Source organism: Oncorhynchus masou, chromosome 6 (genome assembly GCF_036934945.1).
Source record: "Oncorhynchus masou masou isolate Uvic2021 chromosome 6, UVic_Omas_1.1, whole genome shotgun sequence".
NCBI lineage: Eukaryota > Metazoa > Chordata > Actinopteri > Salmoniformes > Salmonidae > Oncorhynchus > Oncorhynchus masou.
In genome coordinates, this window is record NC_088217.1 from 31406268 (window position 1) to 31426610 (window position 20343).

At 41.9% G+C, this 20343-nt stretch overlaps 1 protein-coding gene across 4 annotated transcripts in view; it reads left to right on the forward strand.

Moving 5' to 3' along the window:
* The window catches only part of LOC135541893 (E3 ubiquitin-protein ligase RAD18-like), a 111048-nt gene that overhangs the window by 16168 nt on the left and 74537 nt on the right, over nt 1–20343 (forward strand). For all 4 annotated transcript variants that reach the window (XR_010456005.1, XM_064968377.1, XM_064968380.1 and 1 more), the window contains exons 5-9: nt 5976–6421; nt 8442–8541; nt 10347–10534; nt 11568–11638; nt 11828–11888. Coding sequence is in view for 3 of the 4 variants with exons in the window: in XM_064968377.1 (XP_064824449.1) it covers nt 5976–6421; nt 8442–8541; nt 10347–10534; nt 11568–11638; nt 11828–11888 (866 nt within the window). In the remaining variant the exon portion in view is untranslated. The remainder of the gene's footprint in view (nt 1–5975; nt 6422–8441; nt 8542–10346; nt 10535–11567; nt 11639–11827; nt 11889–20343) is intronic.

Consider the following 20343-nt stretch of genomic DNA (forward strand, 5'->3'; position numbering starts at 1 on the left):
AACTTCACATGGGGACAAATTTGGTACATTTTGGAGAAATGTCCTCTGGTCTGATGAAACAAAAATGAAACTGTTTGGCCACAATGACCATCGTTATGTTTGGAGGAAAAAGGGGGAGACTTGCAAGCCGAAGAACACCATACCAACCGTAAAGCACAGGGGTGGCAGCATCATGTTGTAGGGGGTGATTTGCTGCAGGAGGGACTCGTGCACTTCACAAAATAGATGGCATCACGAGGTAGGAAAATGATGTGGATGTATTGAAGCAACATCTCAAAACATCAGTCAGGAAGTTAAAGCTCATGGTCACACATGGGTCTTCCAATGGAACAATGACCCCAAGCATACTTCCAAAGTTGTGGCAAAATGGCTTTAAGGACCACAAAGTCAAGTTATTGGAGTGGCCATCACAAAGCCCTGAACTCTATCCAATAGAAAATTTGTAAAGCAAAACTGAAAAGCGTGTGCGAGTAAGGAGGCCTACAAACCTGACTCCGTTACACCAGCTCTGTCAGGAGGAATGGGCCAACATTCACCCAATTTATTGTGGGACGCTTGTGGAAGGCTACCTGAAACGTTTGACCCACAATTTAAAGGCAATGCTACCAAATACTGAGTGCATGTAAACTTCTGACCCACGGGGAATGTGATGAAAGAAATAAAAGCTGAAATGAATCATTCTTTCTACTATTATTCTGACATTTCACATTCTTAAAATAAAGTGGTGATCCTAACTGACCTAAGACAGGGTATCTTTACAAGGATTAAATGTCAGGAATTGTGAAACTGAGTTTAAATGTATTTGGCTAAGGTGTATGTAAACTTCAACTGTTTGAACTTCAGACCCTTTACTCTTTACTTTGTTGAAGCAGCTTTGATAGCAATTACAGCTTAGAGTCTTGGGTAGGGCATTACAAGCTTGTCACACCTGTATTTGGGTAGTTTCTCATTCTTTTCTGCAGATCCTCTCAAGCTCTGTCAGGTTGGATGGGAGCGTCGCTACTTTCCGAATGCGCTGTACATACAGAGAGCTGTGTTTTGCCAGAAATTGGATTTTAAAATGCTATACAATCAGAACACCTTTATTCTCCCGGACAATGTTTTTCACCGGGAAAGTTGGGAGGGGCTCGCTAGACACAGCAGCAGGCCCCAGCGAAACCGCTATCCTCGAGGGGCAGGCACACACAAGTGACCATGTAGAATATGCCGCTCACATTGATGCGACCAATTTAGAAATGTAACTCGCACAGCTAAGTAAAAGGGTCACAAAATGCAACAAAATGGTCGCAGCCTGGAGCCCTGCTATGCTTTCATTAAAATTGTAACATGATTCGTCAAGTTGTAGCATTTGATTTTGTGCTATAGGCGGTCGTTTTAGTACTTGATTCTTAAAAATGTATTTCAATACAAATATTTTTGGTGGGGTTGGCCGGTAGGGGTCGATAACATCGTATATCACAAAGTTTTATGGGTACAAAATCACAATAGGACAAAGGTTGACATCGCCCAACTCGTCAGTGTGTGTTCGTCACTGCCTCCTCCCTGTACCAATAACACAGAACTCATTGGCGCTCTCTTCTAATTACAGGCACATTCATTTAGTCTATGAACAGTTTTCAGGCACAAAGGGAAGATAATTAAACAAATAACTTCAATGTTCTATACTTTGGCAGATTTATCTTTCAAGTGCTGCCTCTTTCAACCTTTTTGAAAAGTGTAGCTAACGGTTTTCCGAAGAATTACAATGTTCGTGTTGGATGCTGTTTTAAATGTAGTGGACAAAAGGTCTGGGATTTAAACCAAACCAACATTGCAGTTCAAGGAAATAGTTAAGAACATGAAATAAAGTACATTTTGTATTTTACGACAAGAAAATAGCATACAATAACAAGGTTATATACAGGGGGTACCGGTACCGAGTCAATGTGCGGGGGTGAAGGTTAGTCAAGGTAATTTCTAAAGTGACTATGCATAGATAATAAACAGTGAGTAGCAGCAGTGTAAAAACTAAGGGGTGGGTGTCAATGTAAATTGTCCGGGTGGCCATTTGATTAATTGTTCAGCAGTCCTATGGCTTGGGGGTAGAAGCTGTTAAGGAGCCTTTTGATCCTATACTTGGCGCTGCAGTACAAAGTGCCATGCGGTAGCAGAGAGAACAGTCTGACACCGCCTAGTATATAGGTCCTGGATTTCAGGAAGCTTGGCCCCAGTGATGTACTGGGCTGCACATACTACCCTCTGTAGCGACTTAAGGTCAGATGGCGAGCAGTTGCCATACCAAGCACTGTTGCAACCGGTCAGGATGCTCTCAATGATGCAGCTGTAGAACCTTTTGAGGATCTGGGGACCCGTGCCAAATCTTTTCTGTCTCCTGAGGGTGAAAAGGTGTTGTCGTGCCCTCTTCACGACTGTCTTGGTGTGTTTGGACCATGATAGTTAGTTGGCGATGTGGACACCAAGGAACTTAACTCTCGACCCCCTCCACTTCAGCCCTTTCGATGTTAATGGGGGACTGTTGGGCCCTCCTTTTCCTATAATCCACGATCAGCTCCTTTGTCTTGCTCACTTTGAGGGAGAGGTTGTTGTCCTGAAACCACTCAGTCAGGTCTCTGACCTCCCTATAGGCTGTCTCATTGTCGGTGATCAGGCCTACCACTTGTGTCATCAGCAAACTTAATGATGGTGTTGGAGTCGTGCTTGGCCACTCAGTCGTGTGGACAAGGAGTACAGGAGGGGACTAATCACCCACCCCTGAGGGGCCCCAGTGTTGAGGGTCAGCGTGGCAGATGTGTTTTTGTCTACCCTTACCACTTGGGGGCTGCCTGTCAGAAATCAAGGATCCAGTTACAGAGGGAGATGTTTAGGATCATTAGTTTAGTGATGAGCTTTGTACTATGGTGTTGAATGCTGAGCTGTACTCAATGAACAGCATTCTCACATAGGTGTCCTTTTGTCCAGGTGGGAACGGACAGTGTGGAGTGCAATTTGAGACGGCGTAATCTGTGGATCTGTTGGGGTGGTGTGCGAATTGAAGTGGGTCTAGTATTTCCGGTGTACTGGTGTTGAAGTGAACCATGACCAACTTTTCAAAGCACTTCATGGCTACCGACGTGAGTGCTACGGGCGCTAATCATTTAGGCAGGTTATCTTCGCCATCTTATGGACAGGGACTGTGGTGGTCTGTTTGAAAAATGTAGGTATTACAGACTCGGTCAGGGAGAGTCAAGTAAGATTCTTTCCAGTTGGTCTGCGAATGCTTTGAGTACATATCCTGGTAATCCGTCTGGCCCCGTGGCTTTGTGAATGTTGATCTGTTTAAAGACCTTGCTCACATCGGCTACGGAGAGAGTGATCACAGTTGTCCGGAACAGCTGGTGCTCTCATGCATGCTTCAGTGTTGCTTGCCTCGAAGTGAGCATATATGGCATTGAGCTCATCTGGTAGGCTTGCGACTCAGCTCGCGGCTTAGTTTCCCTTTGTAGTGCTCAATAGTTTTCCGTCTCTGCCACATCTGATGAGCATCAGAGCCAGTGCAGAAGGATTCAATCTTAGTCCTGTACTGACGCTTTGTCTGTTTGATGGTTCGTCTGAGGGCATAGCAGGATTTTTGACAAGCATCCGGGTTAGTGTCCCGCTCCTTGAAAGTGGCAGCTCTAGCCTTTAGCTCGGCGCTGATGTTGCCTGTAATCCTTGGGTGCCATTTGGGATATGTGTACGTACAGTCAATATGGGGACAACATTGTCGATGTACTTATTGATGAAGCTGGTGACTGAGGTGGTATACTACTAAGTGCCGTTGGATGAATCCGGGAACATATTCCAGTCTGCTAGCAAAAACAGTCCTGAAGCGTAGCATCCACATCATCTGACCACTTCCGTATTGAGTGAGTCACTGGTACTTCCTGCTTTAGTTTTTGCTTGTAAGCAGGAATCGGGAGGATAGAATAATGGTCAGATTTGCCAAATGGAGGTTGAGCTTTGTATGTGTCTGTGTGTGGAGTGAAGGTGGTCTAGAGTTTATTTTTTATTCCCCCCCCCCCCCCTCTGGTTGCACATGTGACATGCTGGTAGAAATATTAGGTAAAACGGATTTAAGTTTCCCTGCAGTAAAGTCCCCGGCCAGGCCACTAGATGCGCCACTTCTGGATGTTGGTTTGGAGCCCGTAAAACGGCAGCCATCCCTTCCAGCACCATTATCTAACTCTGATTAGAAGACAGTAGGCAGTCATTACCTGTTATGTGGCCTGCTGTTTTATCTACTCCCATAATCCAGTATTGGCATTTTGATTATCTATCTATCAATGAGGTTAGGTGGAGCAGGCAATGTTGTGTTCTTTGTATGGAGAGGGATTTCTACTTTTGAATAGGGATGGGACTTTGCTAAATCTGACTTGAATCTGATAGCTACCAAGTAATGTTGGGCTCAGTATCACTAAAATTGATATTGTAACCCTTACTTTTTACACAACAATACTGCTTCTGCTTTGGCTTTAATGGGGTACATGATAAAACTAACATAATTAGAAAAAAGCTTTACATGTGTGTGTCAATACTTAGCCTTACTGTCAGCCTCTATTAAACTATTGCATTAGCCTAGGCCTAAATGTTGGAATTCTTCAAAGATATGTAAGATACCACCCATTAAAATAACACGTTAGCAAGCAGTTATTTAACCACCATGACACAGTCCTGTCTAAAGGATGTAAACAATTTGACCTTCTTTGGTACAACACTTCCCTACTTCAATTTATTAAGTCTTTGATTTGGTCTGTGCATTGTCTGTATGGCCAGTCTACTGCTGCTTATTGTTAATGTATGCTTTCCCCTGCTTCTGAAAGGTGTCTAAATGTGTCCTTGACCCGGCTGGTTATCTCACACACTATAGTCTCTGGATTGAAGCCAAATAGGGGTGCTTATAACCTGGACAGTGTGTGGTGAAATGGACCTTCATTATTTTGCATATCCCAATCCCCCTGATCCCATGCCGGAGAGTGGGTTCAGCCATTATTGACTGCGACCTGTGAGCATTTAGGGTTTAGTGCCTTGCTCAAGGCAAGATTGACAAATGTAATTTATCTCGTTCGCTTGGCGATTTGAACTAGTTACTGGCCCAAGGCTCTAACCCTATTATATTTAACTAAGGGGTAAGGTACTGTGAGCAGTCCTGGTGGGGGATTTATGGCTTTTTCTGCTCCGCATAGTGTGTGCTGTGAGGGTGCTGGCTGTGCTGTTTTTTTTACCTTTATTTAACCAGGCAAGTCAGTTAAGAACAAATTCTTATTTTCAATGACGGCCTGGGAACAGTGGGTTAACTGCCTGTTCAGTGGCAGAACGACAGATTTGTACCTTGTCAGCTCGGGGGTTTGAACTCTCAACCTTCCGGTTACTAGTCCAACGCTCTAACCACTAGGCTACACTGCTGCCTGTGAGGGTGCTGGCTGCCCTGTGTGCAGGAGTGTGTTGTGACCTGCTCTAATGCTCAGAGCGACGACATAAAATGGTTTCAATATGGAAAGCAGAGCATTGCACACCTCATTGATTCCACTTTATGGCCCAGTAATGGCTCTGCAGCTACCAGGCACCAGCTGTATTTGTTTGCTCTCCACATTTCCAAGATTGTGGCCAACTGGCCCAGTCTTTTTCGCTCGCAGGGAAGTGCAAGATAATTGGACATGTGCAGTTTCTGTCAAGGGGCTCACATTACTCTTTCCAATGGGCCACAAGACCTCCAAGAAATCCTGCACCTCAATAGATGCAACTGTTTTTGTTTAGCCATTTTAGTGTGTGTTTGTTTCACTGCGTGTGTGTGTGTGTGTGTGTGTGATTTTTGGTTGTTGTACATATTTGCGTGAAATTGTGAATGAATTTTATCAGACTACTTAGAGCTGGAGGATTTGTCAGCTTTGTCCTCTTGTTCCTCTGCTGTGACTGACTGACTATTTATTTACACTAAAGCTCGGATGTTCTTATCCCAGACAGCAGTTGTCAAATGCTAATTTTGACTCGCCTCCAATATCCCGGAAGGCCCCGGACTCATCTGTCAAGTGTAAAAAACCTAGACAGACAACGGCCCCCAAGAAGGAGGCCTCCATCTTCAATCACTTTTTCCGAAAGGGGACCACCACCTCCACAACTTCTCACACTACAGAGGCCACGCCAGCACAGCAACCTATTCCATGCAGAAAGAGAATGTCTGGCACTCCTCTACGTAGCCAAACTGTGAAGGAGAGCCCCCGTCCTACACAGACTGTGAAAGTAGACCCTGATCATCAGGTCTCTGTGAAGGAGGAGTCCATTGAGGACATACCGCCCCAGGTGCTGGTGTCTGTAAAGATGGAGAAGATTGACTTCTCCATGACAGGGCTGGCGTCCCTGGCTGATTCACAGTCATCATCACAGGACCTGAAGCCTCTAGTTAAAGGTAAGGCCTGCCTGCTGACTGACTGTCTTCAGGAATTCTTCTTCTCTGTGTGTGTGAAGACACTAATTCTATTTTCCATTGGAACATTTTGAATATGAGAGACTTGGCTGCCAAAACATAGTGTTTCTAATGGATACAGTATGGGCCTATGCATAAAATGGAAATGCCCTCCATAGAGAAAGCAATGTTGGTTGTACTGTTTTTCATATTACTAGTTGCATAGAATATTCTTGTCCATTAAAGACATGCTCAGGACCTTTTGGCGACTACTAAGTATTTCTTAAACCTCCCAGTTTGAGCTGGATGTGTAGTCCATACATGCATAATCTATGAGCAGAATTACTGTTTTACCTCAATTAGCCACAAAATCCCTAGATTGAAAGCAACTGTTTTTCTGGAAGCTGTGCTGCTCTATTTTCCTTACATTTTCCCCCATGTGGGAAAGCCCCCTAGCAATTTGAGTTCTAGTCAATGAGCTTCAGCCACTCACCTTCTGAGTGACAGCTAGCAAGATGCAGACACACAGCAGAGTGAGAGAGCAATGACATGATGCACATACAGTCCCAGTCAAAAGTTTGGACACCTACTCATTCAAGGGTTTTTCTTTATATTTACTATTTTCTACATTGTAGAATAATAGGGAAGACATTTGGGTGATAGTGAAGGCCAGGTCATCTGATGCAGTACTCCGTGACTCTCCTTCTTGGTCAAATAGCCCTTATACAGCCTGGAGGTGTTTTTGGTCATTGTCCTGTTGAAAAACAAATGATAGTCCCACTAAGCGCAAACCAGATGGGATGGCGTTTCACTGCAGAATGCTGTGGTAGCCGTGCTGGTTAAGTGTGCCTTGAATTCTAAATAAATCACAGAGTCACCAGCAAAACACCGACACACCATCACACCTCCTCCATGCTTGACAGTGGGAACCACACATGCGGAAATCATCCGTTCACCTACTCAGCGTCTCAGAAAAACAATGTGTGTTGGAACCAAAAATCTCAAATTTGAACTCATTAGACCAAAGGACAGATGTCCACCAGTCTAATGTCCATTTCTTGTGTTTATTGGCCCAAGCAAGTCTTTTCTTCTTATTGGTGTCCTTTAGTCGTGGTTTCTTTGCAGCAATTCTATCATGAAGGCCTGATTCATGCAGTCTTCTCTGAACAGTTGATGTTGAGATGTGTCTGTTACTTGTACTCTGTGAAGCATTTTATTTGGGTTGGTAACTCCAATGAACTTATCCTCTGCAGCAGAGGTAACTCCGGGTCTTCCTTTCCTGTGGCGGTTCTCATGAGAGCCAGTTTCATCATATTGCTTGATGGTTTTTGTGACTGCACTTGAAGATACTTTAAAAGTTTTTGAAATGTTCTGTATTGACTGAACTTCATGTTTTAATGGACTGTCATTTCTCTTATTTGAGCTGTTCTTGTATGGACTTGGTCTTTTACCAAATAGGCCCATCTTCTGTATACCACCACTACCTTGTCACAACACAACTGATCTACTCAAACGCATTAAGAAGGAAATAAATTCCACAAATTAACTTTGAACAACAACACACCTGTTAATTTAAATGCATTCCAGGTGACTACCTCATGAAGCTGGTTGAGAGAATGCCAATAGTGTGTAAAGCTGTCAAGTCAAAGGGTGGCTACTTTTTAAAGTAGCTCAAATATAAAATGTGTTTTGGTTTAACCCTCTTTTTTTGGTTACTTCGTGATTCCATATGTGTTATTTCACAATGTAGAAAACAGTAAAAATCAAGAGAAACCCAGGAATGAGTAGGTGTCCAAACTTTTGGCTGGTACTGTATCTGCACATATGTGATGTAGTAACCAGGGACCACTTTTGGGTGTTGAGCCTTCAGAACTACTGGCTAAAAAGCATACAAAAGTACTGGATAATCCCTTAAAAATGATGGATGATTTCAATGCTGCATGGAAATGTGGCCTTTTCACAATGTGTCTCTCCTTTTCTATATGTGTGTTTGTCTATAAATCCTGCTGTGTGTGTTTTGCAGTGGAGTGTCCTGTGTGTTCTGTGGGCATCCTTGAACAGTTCATCAACAGGCACCTGGACAGCTGTCTGACCCAAGGGGAAAAGAAGGAGAGCCTTAGGAGGTACCATTGAACACACATCTCACAGGGGTTCAAGAGTTCACTTTTTTGACGTTTCTACTTATTTTACGCTTCCTTGACACTGATGACGTCCAAACTAAGCTGAACCTTCAAAAAAGCGTATCTTAGAATTCCCCTAGAATGTTCTGTTAACCTTGATGTAAAGCTAGCACTAGGTCAGGTATGTGACTTATGTTTTGATTTATTTTGACATGTCTCTGAGTTGTATATTTTGTTTAGATTTATATTTGGGGAGATGTTATATCCCTTCCTCATCTGAAAGTGCTGTCTACTCTACCTTCAAATTTGAAGTCAACCTGGAAATGTTTATTTCTGTATAAATCTAATGGAAGGTTCCACAGTAGGATAAATATAGGCCTGAGCCATTTGATTCTCCATCAAACTGGTGAAGTGTACATGACAGCATGGAACCCTTGATTCGTGACCTTCATGTCAGAGTGATGGATTACACAAATTCCTATACTCTTCAACACATTTGACCTGCCACACAGCTCTGAATAGGAGCTGGTGAGGAGTTTTCAATGCTACTGTACTCCTATAAATACAGGCATTGCGTCTTGGTGATGAAGAGATGCCATGTGGTCAGAACCTTGTCCTGTTCTGAATCCTCCTTATGGACTTTCTATCTGAAAAGCAGAGAAGGGAACAACAACAGAACTGAAACAGAATTACTTGGAAAGCCCAGATAAAACCCAAATATATTTATTAGCCTTACGTGGGTGGTCAGCGCAGTAGTGGAAAAACCCAATTGTCAAACTTGAGTAAAAGTGAAAGTCACCCAGTAAAATCTTACTTAAGTATATTTCAAACCAAATACTTTTACTAAGTATCAAAAGTAAAAGTAATTGCAAAAATACTTAATATCAAAGTAAAACTATAATTTCTCATTCCTTATATAACGCAAACCAGACGGCACAATTGTATTTTTTTAAAATTTTATTTACGGATAGCCAGGGTCACACTCCGACACTCAGACATCATTTACAAAATCAGCATTTGTGTTTAGGGTTTCTGCCAGATCAGAGGTAGTAAGGATTACCAGGGATGTTCTCTTGATAAGTGTGAGCTGGACCATTTCCTGTCCTGCTAACCATTTGAAATGTAACCTGTACTTTTGGATGTCAGGGAAAATGTATGGAGGGAAAATGTATTGAGTAAAAAGTACATTATTTTCTTTAGGAATGTAATGAACTAAAAGTTGTCAAAAATATAAATAATGTACAGATACCCCAAAAAACAACTTAAGTAGTACTTTGAAGTATTTTACTTAAGTACTTTACACCACTGGGTAAGCGATAGCAAAGAGCTTTATACCGTACACTGCTGCCAAGATGTCTGGCTCCAAATATGTGTCTGTTCTTACAAGTGGTAGCGGAGTGACTCCCGGCCTCCAATATCATTTAATTACATAGCCTCGCTCCGCCCTGCATATCAGGCCTTAGGTTGACCATAAAAAAGAAAAGGAGAGCCTCGCACTCTTGGAGCTCAGATGCTATAATTGAATAACTGTTGTTTTGACAGACAAGCTGTCTTCATCAGGGTAAAATGACAAACACGGTGGGTCACTAGCTTATATGGATTGGAAGGTTAACTATGGACATTAAATTCATGTTGTCTTCTTCTGTGGTGCCCTCCCTATGATGGACTGTTTTTGGGCCAGCCAGAGGTCTGAGTGCTGCAATAACAATAACTTCCTCACTGTAGTTCATCATGGAATGAATAATAGTCTAATGACCATGTTATAACAAGTTGTAAACTGATCTTCTCTATGGCTTCATATGGCACAGCTCCCTAGGTGCCAAGAGGAAGCCGATGAGGAAGCTGGTATACACACTGCTGTCCATGCAGGAGCTGAAGAAGAGGCTGAAGGAGTGCCACCTCTCTGCCCATGGCACCAGAGACCAGCTGGTCAGGAGGCACCAGGACTTTGTACACTTCTACAATGCCCAGTGCGACGCCCTCGAACCGAAATCAGGTAAGAGCGCCATTTTCACCTTGTGAAAAATTACGATGATAGGGAGTCAACCTTGGCTGATGGTACAAATCTGCTTTTAAATGTCAAAGCAGTCTTCTAACCACCATAAACATACTTTCCTCAATTCAAAGCCATTGTTGTATAACTGTTTTGGCCATTATTGACTCTAAGCTATCATTCACGATTGACGAACCTTTACAAGAAAAATGAAATCACACCAGCTAGTTCCAATTTGTGTGCGTGTAGCGGAGGTAATTTACAGCAGCCCAGTGTGGTGTGTACAGAGCCAGGCCCACTGACGGCTGTGTTTGCGGAGAGCAACTGCAGACCATGTCACAGCCCTGCCAAGTCCTCTCTGAGTTAGTATTTCTCCATGATGACACAGAACCTGCCTCTGCATGGAACGGTCAAAGGTTCAGCACAACAGAATAGACATCTCTGATGGGAAGCAGTGTTTGAATGAAACACCAAGGCCTGCTTTGAGCCTAGCACATGATTTGAGTCTACTCTTATCAAGACTTAAATCATTTCAGCTCTAGCAAGTATTTTATCTTGCCTTGCCTTTTGCCATGCTTCTGTGATATCTTGAGGGTGTTTATTACAGTACTTGTACATTCTCTAAGAATGTCAGTGAGTGACCTTGATACATGATCATGCTAGGTGTATAATCGCATGTCCTCCTAGACCTAGCGCTTGGCTTGTACTATCCAGTCAGTAGTTGGGCATGTCAGAGGATAAAGGCTGTTAACAACACAATACTTTATATATTTGACCTCGGCGGACAGTTTCTCTAATCCAACAGCACCTGCTCAGACAAATCGACATGAAATGGCCAGGAGACGTGTGTGTGTACAAATCACCCATAAAAATGTAACCACTTGATAGTTCATGTGCATCTCTGAGGATGCTTCATTTCCTCAGTAGTGGTCTCCGGGTCATACACCTTAATGTGGTAAAAACAACAGTTCACATAAACAAGCCATGTCTGTGATCCAGAGGGTCATAAAGGTCTCTGTTCATCCTCTTTCAATAGCCAAAGACATCGCCAAAGAAGTGGAGGCCAACGAGAAGGCCAGGAACCAACTGCAGGGGAAAACCAAATGTGTACGTACCAAAACAGGATCAAGGCATCATTGACTAGCGCCACAGGACCACCGGATAGTTTCTGTTGTTCCCAACATGGCACTATGTCCAATAAAAGGTGTTGTCATTCGTAAACAACCTGGTCTAGTGTGTTCTTGAAGTTAAAATTATCACTTTACATGGTCTTTTTGTTGTCCAATTGTGTTGCAGGCTATGGTCTTCTCTAAGAACCAAAGTCTGGGGCAAATCGATGAGATGCATTCAACTTACAGTAAGTCATGTCTGACTGGTATGCTTCCTCCATTGATCTGTTGTCAGTAGCTAGGTTGTTATCCAATTTGTGACAGATTTTAATGCTAATATTCTAAAATCTGCATAAAGAAAATATGCGCAATTTCCCACCAGTGGTGTTTTCACCAAACGGATTTGTTACGGATAGAAATCACAAAATGTTATTATTCGCACAAGTTTTCATGTACCGAATAAAAAAGATAAAGTTCAGTGTGTTTCCATCGCATTTTCAACTCTACCAATAGTTTTGTCACAAACTGTTGCGTTTAAATAGCAAATGTGCCTGATCTAGCTAACAGCATACAGTGCAGGTAGGCTGTGTGGGTAGGCTAGTCTACATGGGATTATTATGGATAATAGCTAGAATATTTTATTTGTCAAACGGCAGTCAAGCATTGATCATCATGTCTCCAGAATCAGACCTTCGATATTTATTGGAATGGATCATCAAGATCAATGTACTCTTTCACCACCCAAGTTCATGGGTTATTTCATCTGTAGCCTAAGAAATTGCATGGTTTCCCAAGTCATAGTGGAAGGCTCACACACTATATCATTGCATAAATCCAAGTTTAATTCGATATGATGGTTATTATATGAATATTTGCGTTTCCACTGCCATTTCTCACAGAATACATTTTACAGACACAAAAAAATCCCCCGCATGTCAAATGCTACACACTGTAGTAGCTCTTGATTATGTAGTGCTTACTTTAGAATGTTGCAGTGTACTGTGTAGAATACTATACTAAACACTGTAGTATCCCTCTACCACGTAGTGCTTACCTTAGATTTTTTTTTATCGATTGGACTGTTAGCTGCTAGATTTGTCGATGCTTTTTTCATTTGAACGTGATGTCCCTGGGGAGCACATGCCAGGAATTTCTCTGATGTTCCCCCCTCGATCATGTAGTGCTTACTATATAATTTTGTAGTATACTGTAGTATACCATACTCCCCACTGTAGTATCCCTTGCAGTGCATAAAATTAACTGTTTGGTCCACCGGCCACTGGGGCAGGGGCGCAAAGCTGTCAAGGCAAAGGGTGACTACTTTGAAGAATCTCAAATATAAATATATTTTGATGTAACACTTTTTTTGGTTACTACATGTGGTGTTTCAGTTTTTGATATCTTCACTGTTATTCCACAATGTAGAAAATAGTCAAAATAAAGAAAAACCCTGGAATGAGTAGGTGTGTCCAAACTTCCTATTTATCTTTCGATGGATCAAGCAAGCAAAGTTTATTAAAGCTTAGGCTTGCTTGTTTGACAGACAAATAACATATTAACATGCACACACCAATATGATTTAGATTAGTTACTTCCACTAGACTGAAAACGATGACAAACATGACTGTACTTCTGATGGTAGAAAATAACAGGTAACCACTGCATTTACATGAACAGATATTTTAGACATACACATGGCTTTACTTAAAGACAGTCACCTTATTGGTGGGCACAGCCAATAAACTGCCTGGACCTGAAATGGGCAATGCCTCCAAAAAAACCTTTACATAATGAACATCTTGAATTTTGTAACACATGATATTAAACTCACTGATGGTCAAACTTAACACATACCATTCAGAACAATTGACCACCCCAAACAGTTCTTAAAGACAGCATGGTCACAAAATGGTTGCTCACAGAACTAAACCAACAGCAACAATGCCCTACAGCCTATACACACAAAGGACCTTCCAGGTAGAAAGGCTCTTCCAGGTACAAAGCTCTCCCCTGGACATGACCAAAGGGTGCTTTTTTTTACATTTCCTGCATGTCCTTCCCTAATAAGGGTGGCTCGGGAAACAGTGACCAAAATGTGGTTCTTGCAGTTACAAGATTGTAACTGATTGAGGATTAGGGGAAGGTTATGGTGATGCCCATCTACGGTGAGACTTAAGTTAAAGATCAGCCGGAAGCAGAGGTGCTGTTCAGTTTAAGAGTCTTTATAGATTCAGGTAATGGAGATGATACATGGCAGGGAATGATTGACAGTTGTTGACATGTGATTTGTCTTGAATCAAGATTTGGTTGGCTTTGTATGGAGTATGGTTTACCTAAAAAGAAATATAATGAACAGCAATAAATATGCCATTAACAATCGATTTCATTATGTCATAATCAATGACAATCTCCACAGAGGAGCTGTGTCAGAGTGACCATCGGGTTCTTGGTCTTCCCCGATTGCTCAGTTTGGCCCGGGCGGCCAGCTCTAGGTAGAGTTTTACTAATTCCAAACTTATTCCATTTAAGAATAATGGAGGCCACTGTGTTTTGGGGACCTTCAATGCTGCAGAATTTTTTTCAGTACCCTTCCCCAGCAGCATCTACGGACAATTAACTTTGTTTTTGCTCTGACATGCACTGTCAACTGTGGGACCTTATATAGACAGGTGTGTGCCTTTCCAAATACAATCAATAGAATTTACCACAGGTGGACTCCAAGTTGTAGAAACATCTCAAGGTTGAGCAATGGAAACAGGATGCACCTGAGCTCAATTTCGAGTCTGAATACTTATGTAAATACGTTTTTTTAATTTGCAAAAATGTCAACCTTTTTTAGTTTTGTTTTTATTGGGTATTGTGTGTAGATTTGATTTAGAAAACAATTATTCAATCAATTTGGCTGTAATGTTACAAAATGTGGAAAAAGTGAAGGGTTCTGAATAGTTTCCGAATGCACTGTAAATATAGTAAAGCTACAGTTTTTTTTAGACTGTAGTATTTTTTTTCATGTGGGCTGGCCCTTAGATACTGTATTGGCGCGGCAGGTAGCCTCGTGGTTAGAGCATTGGGCCAGTAACCGAAAGGTTGCTGGATCGAATCTCCGAGCTGACAAGGTAAAAATCTGTCGTTCTGCCTCTGAACAAGGAACTGTTCCCCGGTAGGCCATCATTGTAAAGAATAATTTGTTCTTAACTCACTTGCCTAGTTAAATAAAGGTTACATTTAAAAAAAGATACTTAAACACTGCAGTGCGTTTTATTATTTCAGAACGCTTAGTCATTCCAGTCCACTTGAGTGGTGCACTCACTTTAGTCCTTGTACCAGTTTAGGAGAAGTCATCTTCCTCTGAGAGCTCTGACGTGAATCAGGCCAGAACCAGAGATAAGAGGAGTGCCTCTGTCACATACACAGAACATATCAATACAAGGACCCACTTCAGCGGAGAGAATTGCCAGGAAGACCATAAGCTCCCCTGGTGGCTGTGTGGCTGTATATTCCGAGATAACTGTGATGACGTGATTAAGCATCAGGGACTCTCACAGCAGCAGACATTACACCATGAAGAGGAGGGAAACGCTTAGGTTTACTGGGGTGTTTCAGTGTCTCTTTGGTGAATAATTCTGACCTGTAATAGCCTTTACCCAGTGGGACTTAATTTATGCAGAAGAATCTGAGACCGATTGTGTTTGCCTTGCCTCTTGGGCAGACAGACAGACAGAGTGAGAGTTTGTAAGGGGACCGTATGGAACTTTGCAAGGTTAAGTGGCTGTGATAGCCAGAGGAAGATAAAAGGTGGGTGGAACTAGAAATAGCTTGGTGGTGCTAACTTTGATAAATATGGAGATTGAAATATTGATCTGACTCATGAAGGGGTGTATTATAAATAGCTGGCTTAAATGAAAACGGTTTGATTAATCAGACCAGAGCAGGCTTGCCTGACCCCGCGATGACTCACTCCTCTGGCTGTTAGATCAGTGAATGGGCAGACACCAGGGATATGGCAACACACACGCACAAACACAGAGTGCTGGCCACATGCGGTATGTGGTAGCAGTCTCGCTCTCTCTTCCAAATGTGTGAACAAGATGGGCACACTCAATGAATGTGCCTCCATCAGTGTGCTATTGTTGTATCATTGAAAAGCAAGGTTGTGAGCAGGACCCTAAAACAATGCCAAGCAGAACTCTATCAATGGAGACCAGTTTTTTTTTTCTCAGTGAACTTCAGCTTTTATTAGATATATATATATATATATATATATATATATATATATATATATATATATATATATATATATATATATATATATATATATATACCCAGCTTCAATATATATATATATATACATACATACATACATACATACATACATACATACATACATACAGTTGAAGTCGGAAGTTTTACATACAACTTAGCCAAATACCCTATTACTAGCCTGTTCAACCTCTCTTTCGTGTCGTCTGAGATTCCCAAAAATTGGAAAGAAGCTGCGGTCATCCCCCTCTTCAATGGGGGGGGGGCACTCTTGACCCAAACTACTACAGACCTATATCTATCCTACCCTGTCTTTCTAAGTTCTTCCAAAGCCAAGTCAACAAACAGATTACCGAACATTTCGAATCACACCGCACCTTCTCCGCTATGCAATCTGGTTTCAGAGCTGGTCATGGGTGCATCTCAGCCACGCTCAAGGTCCTTAAACGACATCTTAACCGCCATCGATAAGAAACAGTACTGTGCAGCTGTATTTATCGACCTGGCCAAGGCTTTTGACTCTGTCAATCACCACATCCTCATCGGCAGACTCGATAGCCTTGGTTTCTCAAATGATTGCCTCGCCTGGTTCACCAACTACTTCTCTGATAGAGTTCAGTGTGTCAAATCGGAGGGCCTGTTGTCCAGGCCTCTGGCAGTCTCTATGGGGGTGCCCCAGGGTTAAATTCTTGGGCCGACTCTCTGTATACATCAATGATGTCGCTCTTGCTGCTGGTGAGGTTCTGATCCACCTCTACGCAGACGACACCATACTGTATACTTCTGGCCCTTTGGACACTGTGTTAACAACCCTCCAGACAAGCTTCAATGCCATACAAATCTCCTTCTGTGTTCTCCAACTGCTCTTAAATACAGGTAAAACTAAATACATGCTCTTCAACCGATCGCTACCTGCCCGTCCGTCCAGCATCACTACTCTGGACGGTTCTGACTTAGAATATGAGGACAACTACAAATACCTAGGTGTCTGGTTAGACTGTAAACTCTCCTTCCAGACTCACATCAAACATCTCCAATCCAAAATTGAATCTAGAATTGGCTTCCTATTTCGCAGCAAAGCATCCTTCACTCATGCTGCCAAACTGACCATCCTACCGATCCTCGACTTCGGCGATGTCATTTACAAAATAGCCTCCAATACCCTACTCAATAAATTGGATGCAGTCTATCACAGTGCCATCCGTTTTGTGACTAAAGCCCCATATACAACCCACCACTGCGACCTGTACGCTCTCGTTGGCTGGTCCTCGCTTCATACTCGTCGCCAAACCCACTGGCTCCAGGTCATCTACAAGACCCTGCTAGGTAAAGTCCCCCCTTATCTCAGCTCGCTGGTCACCATAAGAGCACCCACCTGTAGCACGCGCTCCAGCAGGTATATCTCTCTTGTCACCCCCAAAACCAATTCTTCCTTTGGCCGCCTCTCCTTCCAGTTCTCTGCTGTCAATGACTGGAACGAACTAAAAAATCTCTGAAACTGGAAACACTTATCTCCCTCACTAGCTTTAAGCACCAACTGTCAGAGCAGCTCACAGATTACTGCACCTGTATATAGCCCATCTTTAAATTAGCCCAAACTGCCTCACCCCTACTGTATTTATTTATTTATTTATTTATTTTGCTCCTTTGCACCCCATTATTTCTACCTCTACTTTTCACATTCTTCCACTGCAAATCTACCATTCCAGTGTTTTACTTGCTATATTGTATTTACTTCGCCACCATGGCCTTTTTTTGTCTTTACCTCCCTTATCTCATCTCATTTGCTCACATTGTATATAGACTTATTTTTCTACTGTATTATTGACTGTATGTTTGTTTTACTCCATGTGTAACTGTGTTGTTGTATGTGTCGAACTGCTTTGCTTTATCTTGGCCAGGCCAAAATTGTAAATGAGAACTTGTTCTCAACTTGCCTACCTGGTTAACTTCTCTAGGGTAGGGGGCAGCATTCAGAATTTTGAATGAAAAGCATGCCCAAATTAAACGGCCTGCTACTCGGGTTATTGTCCGGTTGAAATATTATAGATCTTTTAGGCTAAAAACAACCTGAGGATTGAATATAAACATCGTTTGGCATGTTTCTATGAACTTTATGGTTACAATTTGGATTTTTTTGTCTGCATGTTTGACTGCGTTTTAAGCCTGTGGATTACTGAAGAAAACGCGTAATCAAATGGAGGTTTTTGGATATAAAGAGACTTTATTGAACAAAAGGAACATTTATTGAGTAAATGAATGTCTTCTGAGTGCAACCATATAAAGATCATCAAAGGTAAGGGATTAATTGTATCTCTATTTCTGAGTTTTGTAACGCTTCTGCTTGGCTGGTTACTGTTTGTAATAATTTGTCAACTGGGCTATATTCTCAAATAATCGTAAGGTATGAAATCTGACACCGTTGTTGGATTCACAAGAAATTAATCTTTAAACCTATGTAAAATATATTTTGTTTTCTGAATTTTTGTCATGAATATTTCTGTATTTGAATTTGGCGTTCTGCAATCTCACTGGATGTTGGCCGGATGGGACGCTTGTGTCCCACACACTCTAGAGGTTAAATAAAGGTGAAATAAAAATAAATAAATACATTTAACCTCAGTTTTCACAATTCCTGACATCTAATCCTAGTAAACATTTCCTGTCTTAGGTCAGTTAGGATCACCACTTTATTTTAAGAATGTGAAATGTCAGAATAATAGTAGAGAGAATAATTTATTTCAGCTTTTATTTCATCACATTCCCAGTGGGTCAGAAGTTTACATACTCAGTATTTGGTAGTATTGCCTTTAAATTGTTTAACTGGGGTCAAAGGTTTTCGGGTAGCCTTCCACAAGCTTCCCACAATAAGTTGGGTGAATTTTGGCCCATTCCTTCTGACAGAGCCAGGTTTGTAGGCCTCCTTGCTCGCACACACTTTTTCAGTTCTGCCCACACATGATCTATAGGATTGAGGTCAGGGTTTTGTGATGGCCACTCCAATACCTTGACTTTGTTGTCCTTAAGCCATTTTGCCACAACTTTGGAAGTATGCTTGGGGTCATTGTCCATTTGGAAGACCCATTTGCGACCAAGCTTTAACTTCCTGACTGATGTCTTGAGGTGTTGCTTCAATATATCCACGTAATTTTCCACCCTCATGATGCCATCTATGTTGTGAAGTGCATCAGTACCTCCTGCAGCAAAGCAACCCCACAACATGATGCTGCCACCCCTGTGCTTCACGGTTGGGATGGTGTTCTTCGGCTTGCAAGCCTCCCCCTTTTTCCTCCAAACATAACGATGGTCATTATGGCCAAACAGTTCTATTTTTTTTTCCATCAGACCTGAGGACGTTTCTCCAAGAAGTACCATATTTGTCCCCATGAGCAGTTGCAAACTGTAGTCTGGCTTTTTTATGGCGGTTTTGGAGCAGTGGCTTTTTCCTTGCTGAGCGGCATTTCAGATTATGTTGATATAGGACTTGTTTTACTGTGGATACAGATACTTTTGTACCGTTTTCCTTCAGCATCTTCACAAGGTCCTTTGCTGTTGTTCTGGGATTGATTTACACTTTTCGCACCAAAGTACGTTCATCTCTAGGAGACAGAACGCGTCTCCTTCCTGAGCGGTATGGTGGCTGCGTGGTATCATGGTGTTTATACTTGCGTACTATTGTTTGTACATATGTGCGTGGTATCTTCAGGCATTTGGAAATTGCTCCCAAGGATGAAGTAGTCTTGTGGAGGTCTACATTTTTTTTCTGAGGTCTTGGCCTATTTCTTTTAATTATTCCATGATTTCAAGCAAGGACGCGAGTTTAGGATGTAGGCCTTGAAATAGGTACACCTCCAGGTACACCTCCAATTCACTCATATGATGTCAATTATCCTATCAGAAGCTTCTAAAGCCATAACATTATTTTTCTGTAATTTTCCAAGCTGTTTTAAAGGCACAGTCAACTTAGTGTATGTAAACTTCTGACCCACTGGAATTGTGATACAGTGAATTATAAGTGAAATAATCTGTCTTGTAAACAATTGTTGGAAAAATGACTTGTCATGCACAAAGTAGATGTCCAAAACTATAGTTAACAAGAATTTTGTAGTGGTTGATAAACGAGTTTTAATGACTCCAACCTTAGTGTATGTTAACTTCCGACTTCAACTGTATTTTAAAAATATTTTTTGCCCTTGGCAGGCTATGGTAATAATCTCAGGCTATGGTAATAATCTAATAATCTCTCGGCCCTGGGCCTCTACAGGGGTAGACTGAAATTAGTTTGTCTCCACAGTCCTTAACCTCTCTGGGATATGTCCCACCTGGCCAAAAGCCAGTGAAAATGCAGAGCGCGAAATTCAAAATAAATTACTATGACAATAAAACTCATGAAATCACACATATAAGATACCAAATAAAAGCTACACTTGTTGTGAATCCAGC